Below are 17,020 nucleotides of genomic sequence, written 5' to 3'. Positions count from 1 at the left end.
GTGTTTCGCTTCCGTCTCCTCGAGTGCATTCTGTTGATGTTTCGATACCTCGGACTGTTGGAAAGAGGGTCTGGAAAGCCTGGCCCAGCCGGCCCACACACAGAACTGGGGCCATCGCCATGCCGGGCCCCTCAGCACTTTCACACCCGACATCATCCGCTGCTTCGTCAGGTGGGGTCCCGCCTATGACGTGACCTGACTTTGTGCCAAGTCAGCTGAATGTCGACCCCACTTAATCGTGATGCTGGGAAACCCCCCGGCCCAGAGGGTCTTAGGCGGGACCCGGACGGGCTCCTGGGGCCAGTGGCCCAGGGTCTGCTCAGGAAGCTGCTCCCGGCTTGGGCTAAGGAGGAGTCTGGGCTCCCTCCCCCCGTGGCCGTGTGTCCCTGATGGCCCGGGAGCACCAATACCCTCAAGCCCTTGGGTGGCCCAGAGAAGTCAGGCAACAAAACGGGTCCCTGTCACGGGGGTGAGGCCGGCTCTATCGCCCCTCGGCCGCAGCACCAGCCACGGCACGTCAGTCGATGCGGTGGCACCCTCCCCCTCATCTCCCATGGGCAGCGTGACGGTGTCGGCCCCCAGACCCCACGCCCCGGGCCCGGGCCGGGCCCGAAAGGACAGATGCGTCCCGATCCAGCCCAGTCCCGACGCTCGCCCGCACACACGTGCGCGCACACATGCGGCTGGCTGCCCCGGGCGCCCCGCCGCGGCCCCACGCGTCGCTCACACCTCTGCTCCGGGCACCACAAGCGGAACATCTCAACAGCACGCACTCAGTGCCTCCCAGTGCCTTCCCCCTTTTCCCTTTCTTTCCTTTTCCCTTTCTTTTCCTTGCGGGGGGGGGCTCGGACGGGCCCCGTAAGCTCCTGGCGTTGTGGCCTGTGCTGTGCTCCGTGAGCAAGTGCTCCCCTGTGAGTGTGCCAGACGTAGGGCAGCGCACCGGCCTAGGGGCTTGGTGGGGGGCTGCCGTCACGGTCTGAAGCTGAGTCTGCCTTCCCCTTTTGCAGGAATAACGGAGGAAGAGCGTCAGTTTCTGGCCCCTCCGATGCTGAAGTTCACCAGAAGCCTGTCCATGCCCGACACCTCGGAGGACATCCCTCCCCCGCCGCAGTCCGTGCCCCCGTCCCCGCCGCCCCCTTCCCCCACCGCCTACAACTGCCCCAAGTCCCCGACCCCGAGAGTCTACGGGACCATCAAGCCGGCGTTCAATCAGAACGCCGCCGCCAAGGTGCCCCCCGCGGCCCGCTCGGACACGGTGGCCACGGTGATGAGAGACAAGGGCTTGTACTACAGGAGAGAGCTGGACCGCTACTCCCTGGACTCCGAGGACCTCTACAGCCGCAGCGCCGCCGCCCAGGCCAACTTCCGCAGCAAGCGGGGCCAGATGCCCGAAAACCCGTACTCGGAGGTCGGCAGGGTGGCGAGCAAGGCCGTGTACGTGCCCGCCAAGCCCGCCCGGCGGAAGGGCATGCTGGTGAAGCAGTCCAACGTGGAGGACAGCCCCGAGAAGACGTGCTCCATTCCGATCCCCACCATCATCGTGAAGGAGCCCTCCACCAGCAGCAGCGGGAAGAGTAGCCAGGGCAGCAGCACCGAGATCGAGCCCCAGGCCTCCGAGCAGCCGGGCCAGCTGCGGCCTGACGACAGCCTGACCGTCAGCAGCCCCTTCGCCGCCGCCATCGCCGGGGCCGTCCGCGACCGGGAGAAGCGGCTGGAGGCCAGGAGGAACTCCCCGGCCTTCCTGTCCACGGACCTGGGGGACGAGGACGTGGGTCTGGGGCCGCCCGCCCCCCGCGTGCGCTCCTCCAACTTCCCCGAGGAGGCCGACTTCGGCGAGGAGGGTGGCGCCGAGCCGCTGTCGCTGCCCGCGCCGGGGGCGGCGCCCAGGGAGCCCGAGAACCATTTCGCGGGCGGAGGCGAGGCCGCAGCTCAGGGGGAGGCCGGCAGGCCGCTCAATGCCACATCCAAAGCCAAGGGCCCCGACGGCGGCCCCGCGGTGCCCCCCAAGGGCGGCAGCGCGGCCGGCCCCGAGAACTACGTCCACCCGCTCACGGGGCGGCTGTTGGACCCCAGCTCCCCGCTGGCCCTGGCGCTCTCCGCAAGGGACCGAGCCATGAAGGAGTCGCAGCAGGGCTCCAAGGGGGAGGCCCCCAAGGCCGACCTCCACAAACCTCTCTACATCGATACCAAAATGCGGCCCAGCGTGGAAGCAGGCTTCCCTCCCGTCACCAGGCAGAACACGCGGGGGCCCCTGAGGCGGCAGGAGACGGAGAACAAGTACGAGACCGAGCTGGGCAAGGACCGGAAGGGCGAGGACAAGAAGAACATGCTCATCAACATCGTGGACACGTCCCAGCAGAGGTCGGCCGGCCTGCTGATGGTCCACACCGTGGACGCCACCAAGACCGACCGCCTGCTGGAGGAAGAGGAAGAGAAGGCCGACGCGGAGGCCAAGCCAGACAGCCCGCTGTCCGAGGTGCCAGAAGGCGCTCCCGAAACCGAAGGTGCTTTACAGATCTCCGCCAGCCCCGAGCCCGCCGCCGCCGCGCCCGGCAGGACCATCGTGGCGGCGGGCTCCGTGGAAGAGGCGGTGATCTTGCCATTCCGCATCCCTCCTCCCCCTCTGGCATCCGTGGACTTGGACGAGGATTTTATTTTTACAGAGCCATTGCCTCCCCCCCTGGAATTTGCAAATAGTTTTGATATCCCCGATGACCGCATCGCTTCCGTCCCCGCCCTCACGGACTTGGTCAAGCAGAAGAAACACGACGCCTCCCAGCCCCCTCCGTTGAACCCCAGCCAGCCGGCCAACTGTGCGGACGGTAAGAAGCCGGCCGGCCTCTCCAACTGCCTGCCCGCCTCGTTCCTGCCACCCCCCGAGAACTTTGACGCCGTGACGGACTCTGGGATCGAGGAGGTGGACAGCCGGAGCAGCAGTGACCACCACCTCGAGACGACCAGCACCGTGTCCACGGTGTCCAGCATGTCCACGCTGTCGTCCGAGGGCGGGGACAACGTGGACACCTGCACGGTCTACGCGGACGGGCAGGCGTTTACGGTGGACAAGCCCCCGGTGCCTCCGAAGCCAAAAGTCAAGCCCATCATTCCCAAGAGCAACGCGCTTTACCAGGACGCGCTGGTGGAAGAAGACGTGGACAGCTTCGTCATCCCTCCCCCGGCGCCCCCGCCCCCGCCGGGCAGCGCCCAGCCTGGGGCCGCGAAGGTGACGCCGCCGAGGACCTCCAAGCTGTGGGGTGACGTCTCGGAGGTCAGAAGCCCGATTCGCTCGGGCCCGAAGGCAAACGTGATCAGCGAATTGAACTCAATCCTGCAGCAAATGAACCGAGAGAAATCGGCCAAGCCGGGGGAAGCACTGGATTCGCCCACGGGCACCAAGCCCGCCAGCCTCGCTCCCAGGTAAGTCCCACAGTCGGCTTAGACAGAGACTGCCCCCTGCCGGCCTTCCCATCTCGCCCAGTCAGCGCTGGCCAGGAAGTGCCCTTGGGGAGCAGCCGGAGCGCACGCGCGCGGGCCACACCTGTTACACAACGCTTGCGCCCCTTTCCCCTCCTCTCCTGGACGCCGGCACAGCCGAGTGCGGACCGCATCCACGCTGGCAGGACGTGGCTCTCCCGCGTAAAGACCTGGGATAGAAGGCAGCCAGCCACGGCAGACCATCCCTGCCCTGGCGTTCTCCAGATCCTTGCCGGGACCCCCACCCCTCCCCCCGCCCCGTAAGGCCATTCTGGAGCCTCGCAGAAGCCAAAACGGGTGAGCTCCACCAAGCTGGTGGCAGGGGAGTAACCGTGCCCATGGAGGGTGAGCAGGTCGGGGCGCGCACACGTGCGCGTGTGTGGTGAAGCGTGCACGGATCCTTCTCGCCTCCTCCCGTCGCCGACCGGCCAGAGGGCTGGGGAGGTGCCAGGCTGCGGCTTCACTAGTCAACTCGGAGGGAAATGGCAGCCCCCCCGCCGGCCCTTCCCATCCCGGCTGGCAGGCGTCACGGAAGGAGGCGGCCGGTTGCCCACGGGGTAGCCGGTCACAGTCTGACGCAGAGTTCGAGGTGCTGCCGTCGCGGCTGGGGGTAGAATGTGAGGGGCCACTTGTGAGGCTCTGCCCAGGCACGCCACGCCCTAGAGCGGGCCGCTGGCTCTCTGCCTGGAGCCTCTGCCCAGACCCTAGGGGTGCCGGGCGCTCCCCCCCGCTGTCCCGGGAGCCCGTTGTTTGCTGGCCTCCGCCGACGTCCGCGCCTAGGTGTTGACGCTTTGACTAACCCGTCTTCTCCGTACTCCCGTCGGACAGGCGTTTGACTCACACGTCTTGGGCCGTTAACCAGCAACACCACGCCGTGGTTGGGCCTGCACGTGCGGGCCAAGAGCCAGTTTCCCCAGCTGTCTTTCCGTATGGACGTAAATCAATTTCTCACGTGGCTCGCGTTACACCCGGGAGAAACACCGATTGGCCGGCCGTGGTAGAAAGAAGCAGCACGGTAACACGCCGTCTTTGCATAGAGAATCCACCACCAACTGTGAGGTTCAAACAGTACCGCCAGTTGAAGACAGAGTCCGCGGAAGACCCCATTTCTGGTAGACGTCTACACACAACTTCAAATGTTAGAAACTCAAAAGTCCTAAAGGACTTAAAAGCGGTCGGTTTTGCCCCTTCCCCTTAGGTAACAGTACAGCTCTTCATCGCTCCCTGACGTGAGAGCACAAGTATTCGGATGCTTTCTCCCCGTGTTTCACACCGTACCAGGTGCTGGCATGTGAGCGAAGCATCTTGAGGACACTGACTGGGGAGCAGGGGGGCAGGTAGGGACTGTACCCATTCTCCAGGAAGAGTGACCGAGACGCCGAGTGGCAGGTCCCCGTGCGCGGCGGGAGGCCGAGCGGGGACTCGGGCTGAGGTCTCCGCCTGGCGCTTCGCCTCCTTAGCCACGTCTGAGCACGCACGGGAGGGTCCCGAGGGAGGGGTCCAGGGCTCAGGCTGCCGAGGCTCCCCTCCCCGGTCCAGGGGCCTCCTCCGTGCCTTCCCCAACCGGGTGAGCCCCCCCGGGGGTCCGGGGCAGCGGGCGTCGAGCTGCGCCTCCCCAGGGCTTCCCCGCCCGCACTCCCCTAGCGGGGAGGGGCCTCGGGGCACACGTCACCCGGCAGAACCCGCCGGATTTCTGGAGAGCTGCTGCAGGACCGCCTCCAAGCGGTGCTCAGGAGCCAAGGACAGCCGCCCCCGGTCCGTTCTGCTATTTATAACCCAATTCACTCACAACGCGAACATCAGCCGGCACCTACTGAGGCCTCACCAGATGCCGGGCCCCGTGCTCTGCGGGGCCTGAGCTTCCGCCCGGTGAGCACAGGAGCAAACCGGAGGCCGAGAGGGGGCGCGCCTGGCCAGGGTATTCCACCGGAAGGCAGAGAGCCCGACCTCCGACCCAGGGGGCGTCTCAGGGTCCGACTCCTGCGCCCTTGGAGGAGCCAGAGAACAGCCTGGGAGGAAGGCGCGGCCGGCCAACCTGCCCGCGGGGCTGAGTTCGCCGAGGGTGGCTCGCCCGAGCCCGGCCGCACACCCGAGGCAGCTCTCTGCTGGTCACCAGACGGCCTCCGGCACCGGTGAGCACCCGCAGCTGGCGTCCTATCCTCTGCTCTCGGCCAAGGCTGGCACTGATGTCGGTGGCAGCCGATGGCCCCGAGGCCCAAGGACGGAGAGGAAAGTCATTGCCTTTGGGCACTAAACTGGGCACTCTGCCGGCTCCCGAGGCTTTGCTGATCCCACGGCCTCACCAGGCAAAGCCCTAAGTGGATATGGGCTGCTGACAAGGGTGAGGCTGGTGACAGCTGCTGGGCAGGGGACGGGAGGGGAGGCCGGGCTGCCCCCTCGCTTGCGGGTCTGTCCCCGGGGCAGGCCTCTCCCCTGCTGGGTCTTGCCTTGGTTGTCAGACCTGGGTATTTGCCCGTTTGGGGAGCAGACACAGCCTGCAAACTCACCCGCCAGGACGCTCCCTGCCACGTCTACATGCATCTCGAGGCTCCTGCCGGCACGGCCCTGGCGGCGTGAGGCCCAGGCCCGCGATGAAGGGCGTCCTCCTGAGGACAGGGAAAGGTTCTTCTAGGCAGACGGAGGGGCGGCCGTGTGCGCGAATCGCATCCCCACAGAAGCGGTGTGGTCTCCCGAGAGAGGGCCGAGTTTTGGAGCTCACCCCTTTGGGGTCACCTGCCCCCTCGGGTCCTTCTTAACAAGGGCGGTGAGACCCTCACTTCTCACCAGAGCCCAGGGTGGGACAGGGGCGACGAGAGCGACAGGCCCTCGCTCACGGGGGACACGTGTGTCCGTTCCCTGAGATCGGCGAGGACACGGGTCTGGGGGTGTCTGATTACGAATACCTGGTAAGAAGGTGAGCAGGCAGCCTTCCCGCGTACTATCGTGGGAGGCGCCTCCTCGGACCACCTGGAAACAGCCCGCCAGGCAGGCAGTTCACGGGAAAGGGCGCCTTCAGCCGCCCAGGCTGACTTTTCCAGGAAGCAGCCTCAACTCTGAAGAGAGTGTCAACCTAGATCAAAGGGCAGGGAGTGGGTGAGGACGCGGCAGAGCCCCGGCCGCTCCCGGGAAGCTCAGAGTCAGGGTGCCGGCCCGGCCACCCTCCCTCCACTGCGCCGCAGGGTCCCCACGAGTGGTGTTCTCCCCGCTGGGGAGTGCCTGACGTTTTGCCGGACGTGGCGTGGCGAGGGCAGGCTCCCCCAGGGCAGAGCTGGGAAGCGACGGGACACCATCCTTGGGCCCGGAAGCCTCACTGGCCGTGAGTCCCCGGGCTGCAGTGTGGTAGGAACCAGTGCCAGGCCGGAGGGCCGAGCGGAGCAGGAGGGGTCCACGCCCGCAGGGGCCCGGGCCCTGGGACACTGAGCAGCAGACACACACGGTTAGTGATCGTCTCTCCTGAGCCTTGGGACCCACCCTCGAACCAGACGACGTTCCAGGTCTCTCCTCTGGGGAGCTGCGCTCGCGAGGGGGAAAACAGACAGTAAGTGATGAGACAAACCCAGAGCACAGCAAGTGCCACAAAGGAATGAAAGTATATTCACAAGTCGAGTCGGAGTGCGCATGGGCAGGAAGGAGGTGACCGTCCTTGAGGAAGGGACCTTTGAAGGACCTGAAATAGGAAAAGGAGCCAGCTGTGTGGAAAACCAGGAGCGGAGCGTCCCAGGCACGGGGACGCGAGCACAAAGCCCAGAGGCCAGAAAGCGCTCTCCACACCGAAGAAACTGAGGCCCCCGGAGAGGGCTGGCAGACCGTGGGGGGTGGCGGAACTGCGTTCCGAGCAACGGCGGCCATCCTGGGCTTGCTCCAGGCTTAGCCTGACCTCATCTCCGTGTCATGAAGATTACCGGCAGCCAGGCGGCTCTCGTGGTGGCACAGGTACCCTTCAGCAAGCTGCTTCAGGGTCCACGTGCAAAGGCCAGCGGTCCTGCGCTCCACAGACGCGGGGGTAGATTCGAAGGCCGAGGGCCTCAGGAACGCAGAACAGCTGCGTTGGCCTGACTTACACGCTGTGGCGCCCCAGACATCGTTTCCAAAGCGAGATACGCACGCTGCTCTTTGCCCAGCATCCCCATGGCCCCAGAAAGTCAGTCTCACTGTGACCCTGTGTGTGCCGGGAGGAACAAGGACAGCACAAGCTGGTGGGGATCCCCGTCTGGCTCCCGTCCGGAGGGCCTGGCATCAGCTGGGTCCCCAGGCCCCTCCGGATCACCTACCCTTCTCGGTGGGCCCAGCGGTAACGTGGGCCTGGCCCTCCCCACCGCCCAGACACAGATGGGCTTGTGGGGGAGGAAAGTCATCCCCTGGAGGCCCCGGGGCTGGGGGTCCAGGCTGCCTGGAGGTGTGAGTAGGGCCCAGTCCTCGGGAAAGCGGCCCTCAAGCTCCTGGCTGCCCTTCTGAGGCCCCCACATGGCCGCCCCCCCTGTGTCAGCCCTCGCCTGGCCCCTGCCTCCGGCTCTACGGCAACTCTGCAATATTGGTCCTGAGAGCCTCCTGGTTTTAAAATAAATCAATTTGGGTTGTTAAAAAATTATCTGTGCCCAGCTGGTCCCAGAGCACAGACTTCAAACCTGGCTCAGTAACAGAAGCTGCTTAATGGCATTTTCATAACCTCAGTGCCGTCAGGCCGGCTTTATCATCTCGTGGCCCCCGATTGAAGTGTTAAGGGGATGTCGGTGCAGATAATTAGGCGAATGCTACTCACAGGGGCTCGCAAAATTTGCTTTCGGTGTGTTTTCTCGTAGACCGTGTTCCAAGAGGGTTCTCCCGGCCCGGCTGCGGGCTGCCCCTTGCTCACGCGACCTCCCGTTGCAAGTCTGGTCCTTAGGGTCTCTCTTTCCGGTCTGGACATTAGGATCGGTCCGCGGGAACGCATCAGGGGGTGAATGCTTCTCCCTGAAACTGGGTTCCTTCTTGACCTGCTTGGACGTGAATGTTCCGGCGGGAGGACCCAAGGCACCCGCTCACGCACCCGGTCCGGCTCTTGTAACCTCGCTCATGTCACTTAACACGCCGATCAGGAAACAAGCTTAACTGTCTCCACCCGCCATCCACCCAGCAACGACACCGCACACTGACTGTGGGCCAGAGCCCGGCGGATGCAGACAGACTGGGGCCCTCGGGGTGCTCAGGGCCCGGGGTGGCTGTGAGTTCTGGGCATCCGAGGCAGCAACAGGCCCCAGGCGTGGAGTCGGGGAGAGACACCGAAGGCAGCGCTCGGACCTCGGGCAGGCTTGGTCCTGACTTGGTTCTCCTCCCCATCCCCCGTGTGTCTGTAACGCCCCACCTGTCGAAACGCTGTGCAGACAGCTTAAGCGCGGACAGCAAACACGCCGAGCCGTCGTCACTGAGCGGCCTCTGGCCCACATTCAGCGGTGATTGTTCCGGAGCGAGACGGAATTTGTAAACACAGTGAGAAAGCCACTTGACTTTGCCTTCCCCCATCCCAGTACCCGGTACTGACTGATGGCATAACAGCACGTCTCTGTGCGTGTCCCTGGTCAGCTCTCAGTTCTTGCTTTAATTCCGCTTCCATGTGGATTTGATCTAAAAGGCGGCATAGAGAGTGCTGATCCAAGGGAGAGTGTGTGTGTGTGCGTGTGTGTGCGCGTGCGCGTGTGTGTGTCTGTGTTCCAAACGAGGGCAACAGATTCCTGTGTGTTCCACCCGGGAACCCAGCAGTTGCTTAGCAACGTAATGATCTCTGCAACCAGGAGGATCCTGTGAATACCGTTAGCGTGGGGGAACCGAGAGTAACAGAGCTACCGAGGAGGAGGACAGGATGGGCCAGCCCAGGGCCGGCCTTCACTCTGCCTCTCCGACTCTGCCGGTTACTCCTTCCGGGGCGACATCCCGCAGGGGTCAGGGGCCGGCCCCAGACACGTGGCCAGATCTGATGTCCCCCCCATCGTTAGCCGCCGGGCTCTCATCTCCTACTGTGTAGATTTGCAGCAAAGCACGGGAACCCAAGGGGCGCCCTCCCGCACAGGGCACGTTGATTCGGCCTTCACGCTGCCGGCGCAGAGCCCAACTTGGGGCTCGAACTCACGAACCAGGAGGTCGTGACCTGAGCCCAAACCGAGAGTCAGAGGCTCGACCGCCTGAGCCACCCAGGCGTCCCCCGTGTTGTCTCTTTCTTGACAGGCTTTCCCTGACGACGGTCTTCTCTGTACTTACGTGCTCCCAAGCCACAGAAGGCAGGGTCGTGCATTTCCCATTGTAACCACGAAAGCAAGGCCCGTGTTCATCCTCCGCTCTGGGCTGCCGTGTGGACCGCCCGCTCGGCCTGCCTCCTTGGCCAAAAAGGACGAGCATCAGTAGATTCTCGGCCAGTGTCCGTACCACTGCTTTCGTTTCATCTGTCGAAAGAAGCTGCTCTGTTTTAATTTTAATTAATTTTGCAGTGTTGTCTCAAGCCATTCCATTCTGTCATTTTCACGTGCTCTCGTGATGGGTGTTAACAGAAGAGGGTCGTGCTGAGCAGAAGTAAGTGCCGCCCGCGAAACTGCCTTGACCTCTGGGGTGTGCTGCTGTCCCTCCCTGCTGCCCACCCGTGTGTGGCGGAGCCTCCTCTTCGCCTCTGACGCTAGACGCAGCCGCCTGCGAGCTTTCCTTCGAAAATGAACACTCCAAGCTAAGTGAGGACGGTTGGGAGACTTGCAGTGGGCGAGCGGTGCCGACCAGCGGCCTCTGCTCAGAGACGCCCCCACGCCCTGGCCATGGGGCCCGGGCTTGGGGACCGACTCCCACACCGTACCGCTGTGCTGGGGCCGCCCGGAGTCGGGGTCCTGGGCGCCGTCGCCACGCCACGTCACCTTGGGAGAAGGCACGCCGGGACTGTTGCCGCGAGGCAGCGCCCGAGCAAGGGGGCTCTTGTGGGAGGCTCGCCCACTCTCCACGGCACGGCTGTCCTCTCCCAAAGGTCCTTGGCCCGAGTTACCAACTCGGATCGCCTCTGGATAGAGCAGCCTTGCGTTGACTCATGATTTCATGTCCACCATCTTGGCTCAATTGCTGTTATCGCAGCAGAACGAACGGGTCTTCCCCCGAACAGATGGGCCCTGCCGCTGTGCCCTACCACCGGGGGGCAGGCAGAGAGGCCGCGCTAAAGAGCACCCCACGGTGTTAGCCGCGGCCCAGGCTGGCACCGGAGTGGGCTCTCTCCAACCTGCTCGGGCACCAGAATCTGCAGGCTTCTCCTTAAATCTTTGCTGCGTCCACAGCCGACCCCTCCCTCGGGAACCCGGATCTAGATACGGGAGGTGCCGGTTCCCTCTCCCCGCGTGGGGGGCCGGACGCCAGCAGGGCTCCTCCCCCTTGATGCTGAGTAGCCCAGCCTGGCAGTAGCACATGGGTGGTCTTTACCCTCCGGTATAACCAGCACCCACAGCCCCCGGGGCTTCTCGACCGGGTTAACAGACCCCACCTGGGGCGCCTGACCCCCAGGAAGCTGCCTGTGGATGGGGCGGGGCGGGGGGGGGGGGGGGGAGTCCCTCGACAACTGCTGCCCCAGCATTCCGTGCTTAAAGCCACAACGGCTGCCACCGAGTGGGGAAGTGCCACGAGGCTTAGAGGCCTCGAGGCAGCTGACTGGTGGTTATACCCAACTCTATCAGTGGCAGAGAAAACAAACAGCAGCAAAAGGAAAGCTGAGGCAGAGAGCAAGCAGAGCGGGCCGCGTGCCCAGCTCACCCCTCCCTTCATAGAGGCCCCCCCATCCCTGTCCTTGTCTGTTCTCACCGCCCACCACGTTAGCACCTGTGCCACTCTCCCCGCGCTCCCGAGCAGGCCCCCGCTCTCGCCGGCTGGGAGGGAGGGGACCCCAGCTCACACACGGAGACAAAGGCTCACAACGCGCACCCACTGGTGTTTGGCCGGGATCTTTCCGGAAGGGGGCGGGTGGTCCATCCACACTCCCGTGAGTGACCCCAAAAGGCAAGAAACCCACAGCTGCCCTCGCCGCCTCTCCAGGGGCTGTGGCTGTCCCCGGGCAGCGGCACGGATATGCCTTCAGTTTGGGGGCAGCGGGGAAGAAGGTGAACCGGAGCCCGGACGGCCTGCTGCGGGGGCCCTGGCCAGGGCCAGTGAGGGGCTACACCTGAGAAGGCCCCTCTGCACAGGCGAGAGCACAGACCAGAGCCTCCTCTGGTAGCACGATGCAGCCTGTCACCCCCTCAGGGCCAGTGCAGGCAGAACCTCAAAGATGAGGCTGCCCCCGGCCCGGCCCCTGGAGTGCACCTGCCACAACAGGAAGGGCATGGGGGGGGACTCCCGCTGCCACTCGGGACAGTGGGGTTCCTTCCAGATCGCTGCTTCTTTGCCAAGCGTCAGACACACCACCGGCGAGCCTCTCACGCTGGCTTCACGCAGGGCTGAGACCGCCGAGCGAACCACCCCATCCCGCAGCAAAATGGCCCTGCCGACGCTGGGCAAAGTCACAGCACTCGGGCCCAGTACAGCTTGTGTCTTGGCAAATCGCCCCTTGCTTGCTCTCAGGGTCCGTGGACGGTTTCCTCAAACCCCAAGTGCCCCCAAGCTAGGCGTGGGGCTGCCCACTCACTGCAGCAGGGCCAGCCTGCAGGGGCCCTCCCCCGCCCTTGTCCCTTCAGGCCGAAAGGCTGAAGGCCTGGCAGGCAGCTGGGAGAGAGAGTCTCCCCCGAAGGGCGCTCTACCTTCTACCTGCCCAAATGGAGGCAAAAGACGTCCTCGCCTCCCGCCGGCGATCTACCTGTGATGTCCCCAGACACATCGCACCCAGGGAGCAGGACCTCGTTCAGGCCCCGACCTCAGGTCTTCGAGGGAGCCCTTAAAAGCGCCTCAGTGGCCAACCTCGTCTGGCTCTCACTGCTCCCGCGGCACAGGCGCTCCCCCCCCCCCCCCCGTCCCCGCGCAGGGCCAGGTGGGTGGGCGGCCTTGGTGTGTGTGCTGTGGTGTCTTCTCGGAACTCTGCCTCCTGCCCCCTTCCTCCCTGCCCCGGTCCTGGCGTGGCGCGTCGTCCGCTCACTTGCCAGTGCACCTGCCCTCAGCATGTCTCCCGCCGCCTCCTCGGCGACCTGCGTCCCGCAGGCCCCGCGCCGCGACCCGGCTTGTGACGCTCTTCTCTCTTGTTGCCGTTTCAGAAGCCCAGAGGTCATGAGCACCGTCTCAGGTACACGGAGCACAACGGTCACCTTCACGGTTCGCCCGGGGACCTCGCAGCCCATCACCCTGCAGAGCCGGCCCACAGACTTTGAGAGCAGGACCTCAGGAACGAGGCGCGCCCCGAGCCCCGTGGTCTCGCCAACGGAGATGAACAAGGAGATCCTGCCCGCCCCCCTGCCCGCTGCCGCTGCCGTCCCTTCCCCCACGCTCTCAGAGGTCTTTAGCCTTCCAAGCCAGCCCCCGGCCGGGGACCTGTTTGGCTTGAACCCAGCGGGACGAAGCAGATCGCCGTCCCCCTCCATACTGCAACAGCCAATCTCAAATAAGCCTTTCACGACTAAGCCTGTGCACCTGTGGACTAAACCAGACGTGGCGGACTGGCTGGAAAGTCTCAACTTGGGTGAGCATAAAGAGACCTTCATGGACAACGAGATTGATGGCAGTCACCTACCAAACCTTCAGAAGGAAGACCTAATCGACCTTGGGGTGACTCGGGTCGGGCACAGAATGAACATAGAAAGGGCTCTGAAACAGCTGCTGGACAGATAAGGGTGGCTGCTCCTTTACCTTCACAGACTCCTTGTTATAAGTAGAGATGGGCTTCTACTGAAATATGCGGGCGGCCAAGCACGGTCTGTGAGCGCCAACCCCATTCCACGGGTTCGTCTCCCGGTACCCAAAGAAACGCCGAGTGTGTCCGGGTGTGGCCGAGCGGAAGCCTGGCGGCTCCCCCACTCTGCACGGGGGCTTCACGGGCTGTTTCTGTGCAGCGGGGGACAAGGGGAGGGAGTCCTGCCACCACGGAAAGAGAGTCACGGCCTGCCTCGCGGCGTGCAGGTGACCTCCCTTTGCCAGGTCCCAGGGACGCCCCCGCCGGTTTAGCGCGGGAGCCCGGCTCTCGCAGGCAGACACCGGTGCGCTCCAGATACCTCCCGAGACCTCCCTCCTCTGCTTTCCGGGCAGCTCCCGCCCCCACCCCCGGCCCGCCTCAGTTCGCGGCCTCCGGGAGGACACTCCATGCTCACTCGCTCCTTTCTTTCCTGCACTTGGCTTGCGGTAAGCCACCCCAGGCCTGTCTCTCCGGTGCCCCTCGCTGGGCCCCAAAGGTAGAGAATCTGTTTTTTTTTCCCTTTGGATTCTTTACCCCGCCTCCTCCCGCGATGTGCATCCGTGGTTCTCTGGCCAGGAAGTTCCTGGCCGTGGTGGGGAGTCTGATGGGATCGTGCCCGGCTTTGCTTAGCTTTCTTTCTTTCTTTCTGCAAATCTATTAGCATAATTCCAAAGTGGTCAAACAGATGTCACGTGGAGTTAGTCAAAGCACAAAGTCACGATTCCGAGCAGGAGGGGAGGCCCGGCCCCGGGAACCAGCCGGTGCGTGGCCGCCTGGGTCTCTTCTAGGGGAAGAGCGGGGAGTTGTCCACCGAGCGTCCCCGGCGCGGTGAGAAGGGGATTCTCTGCCTTTCGCACATTTTTAAAATGGAAAGCGTGTCTCGTTCTGCAAAGATCAGAGCAGGTGAGCGTCCACTTTACCACGAGGGGGAGACACAGGCTAATGGCGGGCATGTGCTGCTGTGGGGGAGACGGCATCTTCCCCGGGTGCCGGGTGGGGCACAGTGACCTCTGTTCTGAGCCCGGCCAAGGGTAAGCATCTCTGCCGAGACCGCCCCTCTGCTGAGGCCAGGGAACCCCACCAGTCTGGCCGGTACGACAGGCTTTTCGAGGACCCGGTGGCTGAGGCGTCCGTCCACACGGGACCCAGGGTCCAGAACACACAGTGGGCTACAGGCTGAGGGTGGGAGCGGACACATGAAGAAAGGAAAGACAGGGAGGTTTCCCGGGCCGCACCAGGCAGGCCCCTCTCTCGCGAGGTTTTCTCGAGTCGCACCCATTCTCTTCCCTGGAGTCCCCTCCCCTGTGACAATACCTCCAATTTCCAAGGGAGGTTACCACCTGCACAGGGGTCACCGGACATCCAGCCAGGCTTCCAGCACATTCTCCCACACTTGGAAGAAACTCGAACAGCAGGTTTTGGCTTTTATTATGATTTCAGAACTAGCCTAGCCCATCTCTAATTATAAAAACATGGTATTTTTTTTTCCTTTCTTTTCTTTACGCTCACAATCAAGTGTCTGATTAGGTCTGAACAGCTCTAGAATGAACACGTAAAATTTAGCAATTTAAAATCTCTTTCTTTACTGCAAGTTTAAATAGTTGTACAGATAGTTTATAAGCACAATATTTTAAGAAAAAAAAAAAGTGGCTGGTCTACTAGGCAGCCTTTGTGCCACTTCAGTGCTAGAAAGTTAAAGAAAAAAAAAACTTTTGTGATTTAATAATACTATTTCTGTGGAATTATAAAAGTATGACCTTTTTAAATCAACCTTATTTGGATGCATCTGAACCAGCAGAGCTGTGTTATATTTTCTATCTTTGCTAGAACTTCGTCATCGAAGGACAATTATTTCTTCAGAAGTGGTTACAATTCACGATGCAGCGGTTTCTCCAAAAACAAACATGCACCACCCCCCCCACCCACACACACACACAGACACACACGCACAGTTTTTCCAGCCACGTGCCCCCGAGTTGGAAACTGAGTTCCGGCCCTTCCTCCGCTCCGAACCCCTCTGCAGTCAGACTGGACCTGCACGCCCCACCCCTACTTGAAGTCAGTTGAACGTGAAGGCGCTTCTCCCCCCCCACCGCCCCCCCCCCCGTGCCCTTGCCGTCTCTCCGTCGTGGGGTGCGCCAGGACGCCGTGGGTGGCCTGCTGAGGCCGCCTGCTCGTTCACAAAGTGTAAAGGTGGTGGTTTGGCCATTATTCGTCTTCCATTTGGTGAGATTGCCAAATTCAGTCAGTACACCGCCTCACCGTGGCCCTTCTTTCTTCTACCTACTGCTGGCATCACCTCCGTGGCCAGTGCCAGGCGACACGCCGGGGCGAGGTGCGAGTGAGGGAAAGGCGCTGCTGGGTGGCCACCGGTGGCCGTAGAGCCACTGGACCCTGGCGGCCGGGCGGTGAGGGTGGCTGCCACTCCCTTTCTTAGACTTCAAGCCACGGGCAACTAACCAGAAGCGAGCAGACTGCAAGGGGAAACCGAGAGCTGAGCAGTCATCAGTTTCTGCCTTGTCTTATTAGAGAAAAGTCACAGGAGCCCGCAGAACCTGCACTGACCGAGAATAACACGTGTTGCCGAGACGAATCCATCTCGAGCCCTAGTCAATGGTTTTGCTCCAGAAAGCAATAGTTCCTCACTTAACTCGCTGCCCAATGCTCTTCCCCTGCCCCCCTCGGACACGTTAGGACCAGGCCCTCTTCCATGGTGGGACAAACGTCAAACTGCTCATATAAGGATCATGTGAATACTATCCCGGGTTTTCAGATCAACTTTTCTTACCTACTGTAATTTAAATAAATTGCATTTACATGCCTCGTCTCTGTAACATTGTGTATACAAAACCAAAATTTCTCCAGATGTAAATTATGTACACCTGCCAAGATACCTTCTCCAGGGTGTCTGTGCACATTTTAAGTTAATTCATAGAATATAAAATGACTCAATGTGACTGTTGATTTGCTGAACTCTACATATCACAAAGTGGGTTATCTGTGGTACTTTAGTTAGTAAAATGGTGATTTTTTTTTTTTTCTGGGTTACCGAACAAGCAAGCATTACCCAGGTGATCTGGCGATGACTTCGTGTGTGGGCCACAAACATGGATTTTTTTCCCATTAACCAATTTTTTTTTGTTGTTTTTTAGAAACTAATATGTTTCACACTACGGTTTGTGTAACTTGTGTTCGCATTCTCTGTGTTGCTGTTACTTTTGTGCTTTTATTCCTTTTAAACTTTATTTTGAAAAAGAAAAAAAAAAAAAACGAAACAAAAAACGAGCTCCTGTAATCTGCACTTCCTCCCGATCCTTCGATCTCTTGTATGGCAACCAAAATGACTGTAAGAGAAATAAATATACGATTGCACTAAGGTTGTGGCTCTGATTACACACAGTGTAGCTGTCTGAGTGGACAAGTTGCCAGCTTGCGATCTCACGCAGGTAGGACAACACCGCCACTCTACCTCCGTGCAACTGAGCAGGTACTAGGTTTCGTCCAAGAGTAAGAACCTTCCTTCCAGCAGCTCACCTGCCGTGGTTCTGCTTCCTTAAAGCGCTCTCGTGACGCAGACGGAGACACGCCTGACTTCAGAGCCAAGTGCGTGTCGGCGTGCCCGTCTGTGAGCTCTAAGAGCCCGGCCGAGGCCCGGCCGTCCTCTCTGGTTTGGGACGGCAGTGGGGGTGGGGCCGAGGGGGAGCCGGAGTCACAGCTCTCCTTGAAGCACAGACCCCGATG

General features: G+C 62.0%; 1 protein-coding gene across 1 annotated transcript in view; it reads left to right on the top strand.

The window, feature by feature from the left end:
* The window catches only part of SHANK2 (SH3 and multiple ankyrin repeat domains 2), a 509,419-nt gene extending 492,764 nt beyond the window's left edge, over positions 1-16,655 (top strand). The window contains exons 25-26 of the mRNA XM_030332233.1: positions 1,008-3,417; positions 12,648-16,655. Of these exons, the coding sequence (XP_030188093.1) occupies positions 1,008-3,417; positions 12,648-13,218 (2,981 nt within the window). The 3' untranslated portion in view covers positions 13,219-16,655. The remainder of the gene's footprint in view (positions 1-1,007; positions 3,418-12,647) is intronic.
* Positions 16,656-17,020: the final 365 nt, after the last annotated feature.

The sequence above is a fragment of the Lynx canadensis genome, chromosome D1 (assembly GCF_007474595.2).
Source record: "Lynx canadensis isolate LIC74 chromosome D1, mLynCan4.pri.v2, whole genome shotgun sequence".
Taxonomy (NCBI): domain Eukaryota; kingdom Metazoa; phylum Chordata; class Mammalia; order Carnivora; family Felidae; genus Lynx; species Lynx canadensis.
This window is presented reverse-complemented; position numbering and strand designations above follow the sequence as displayed.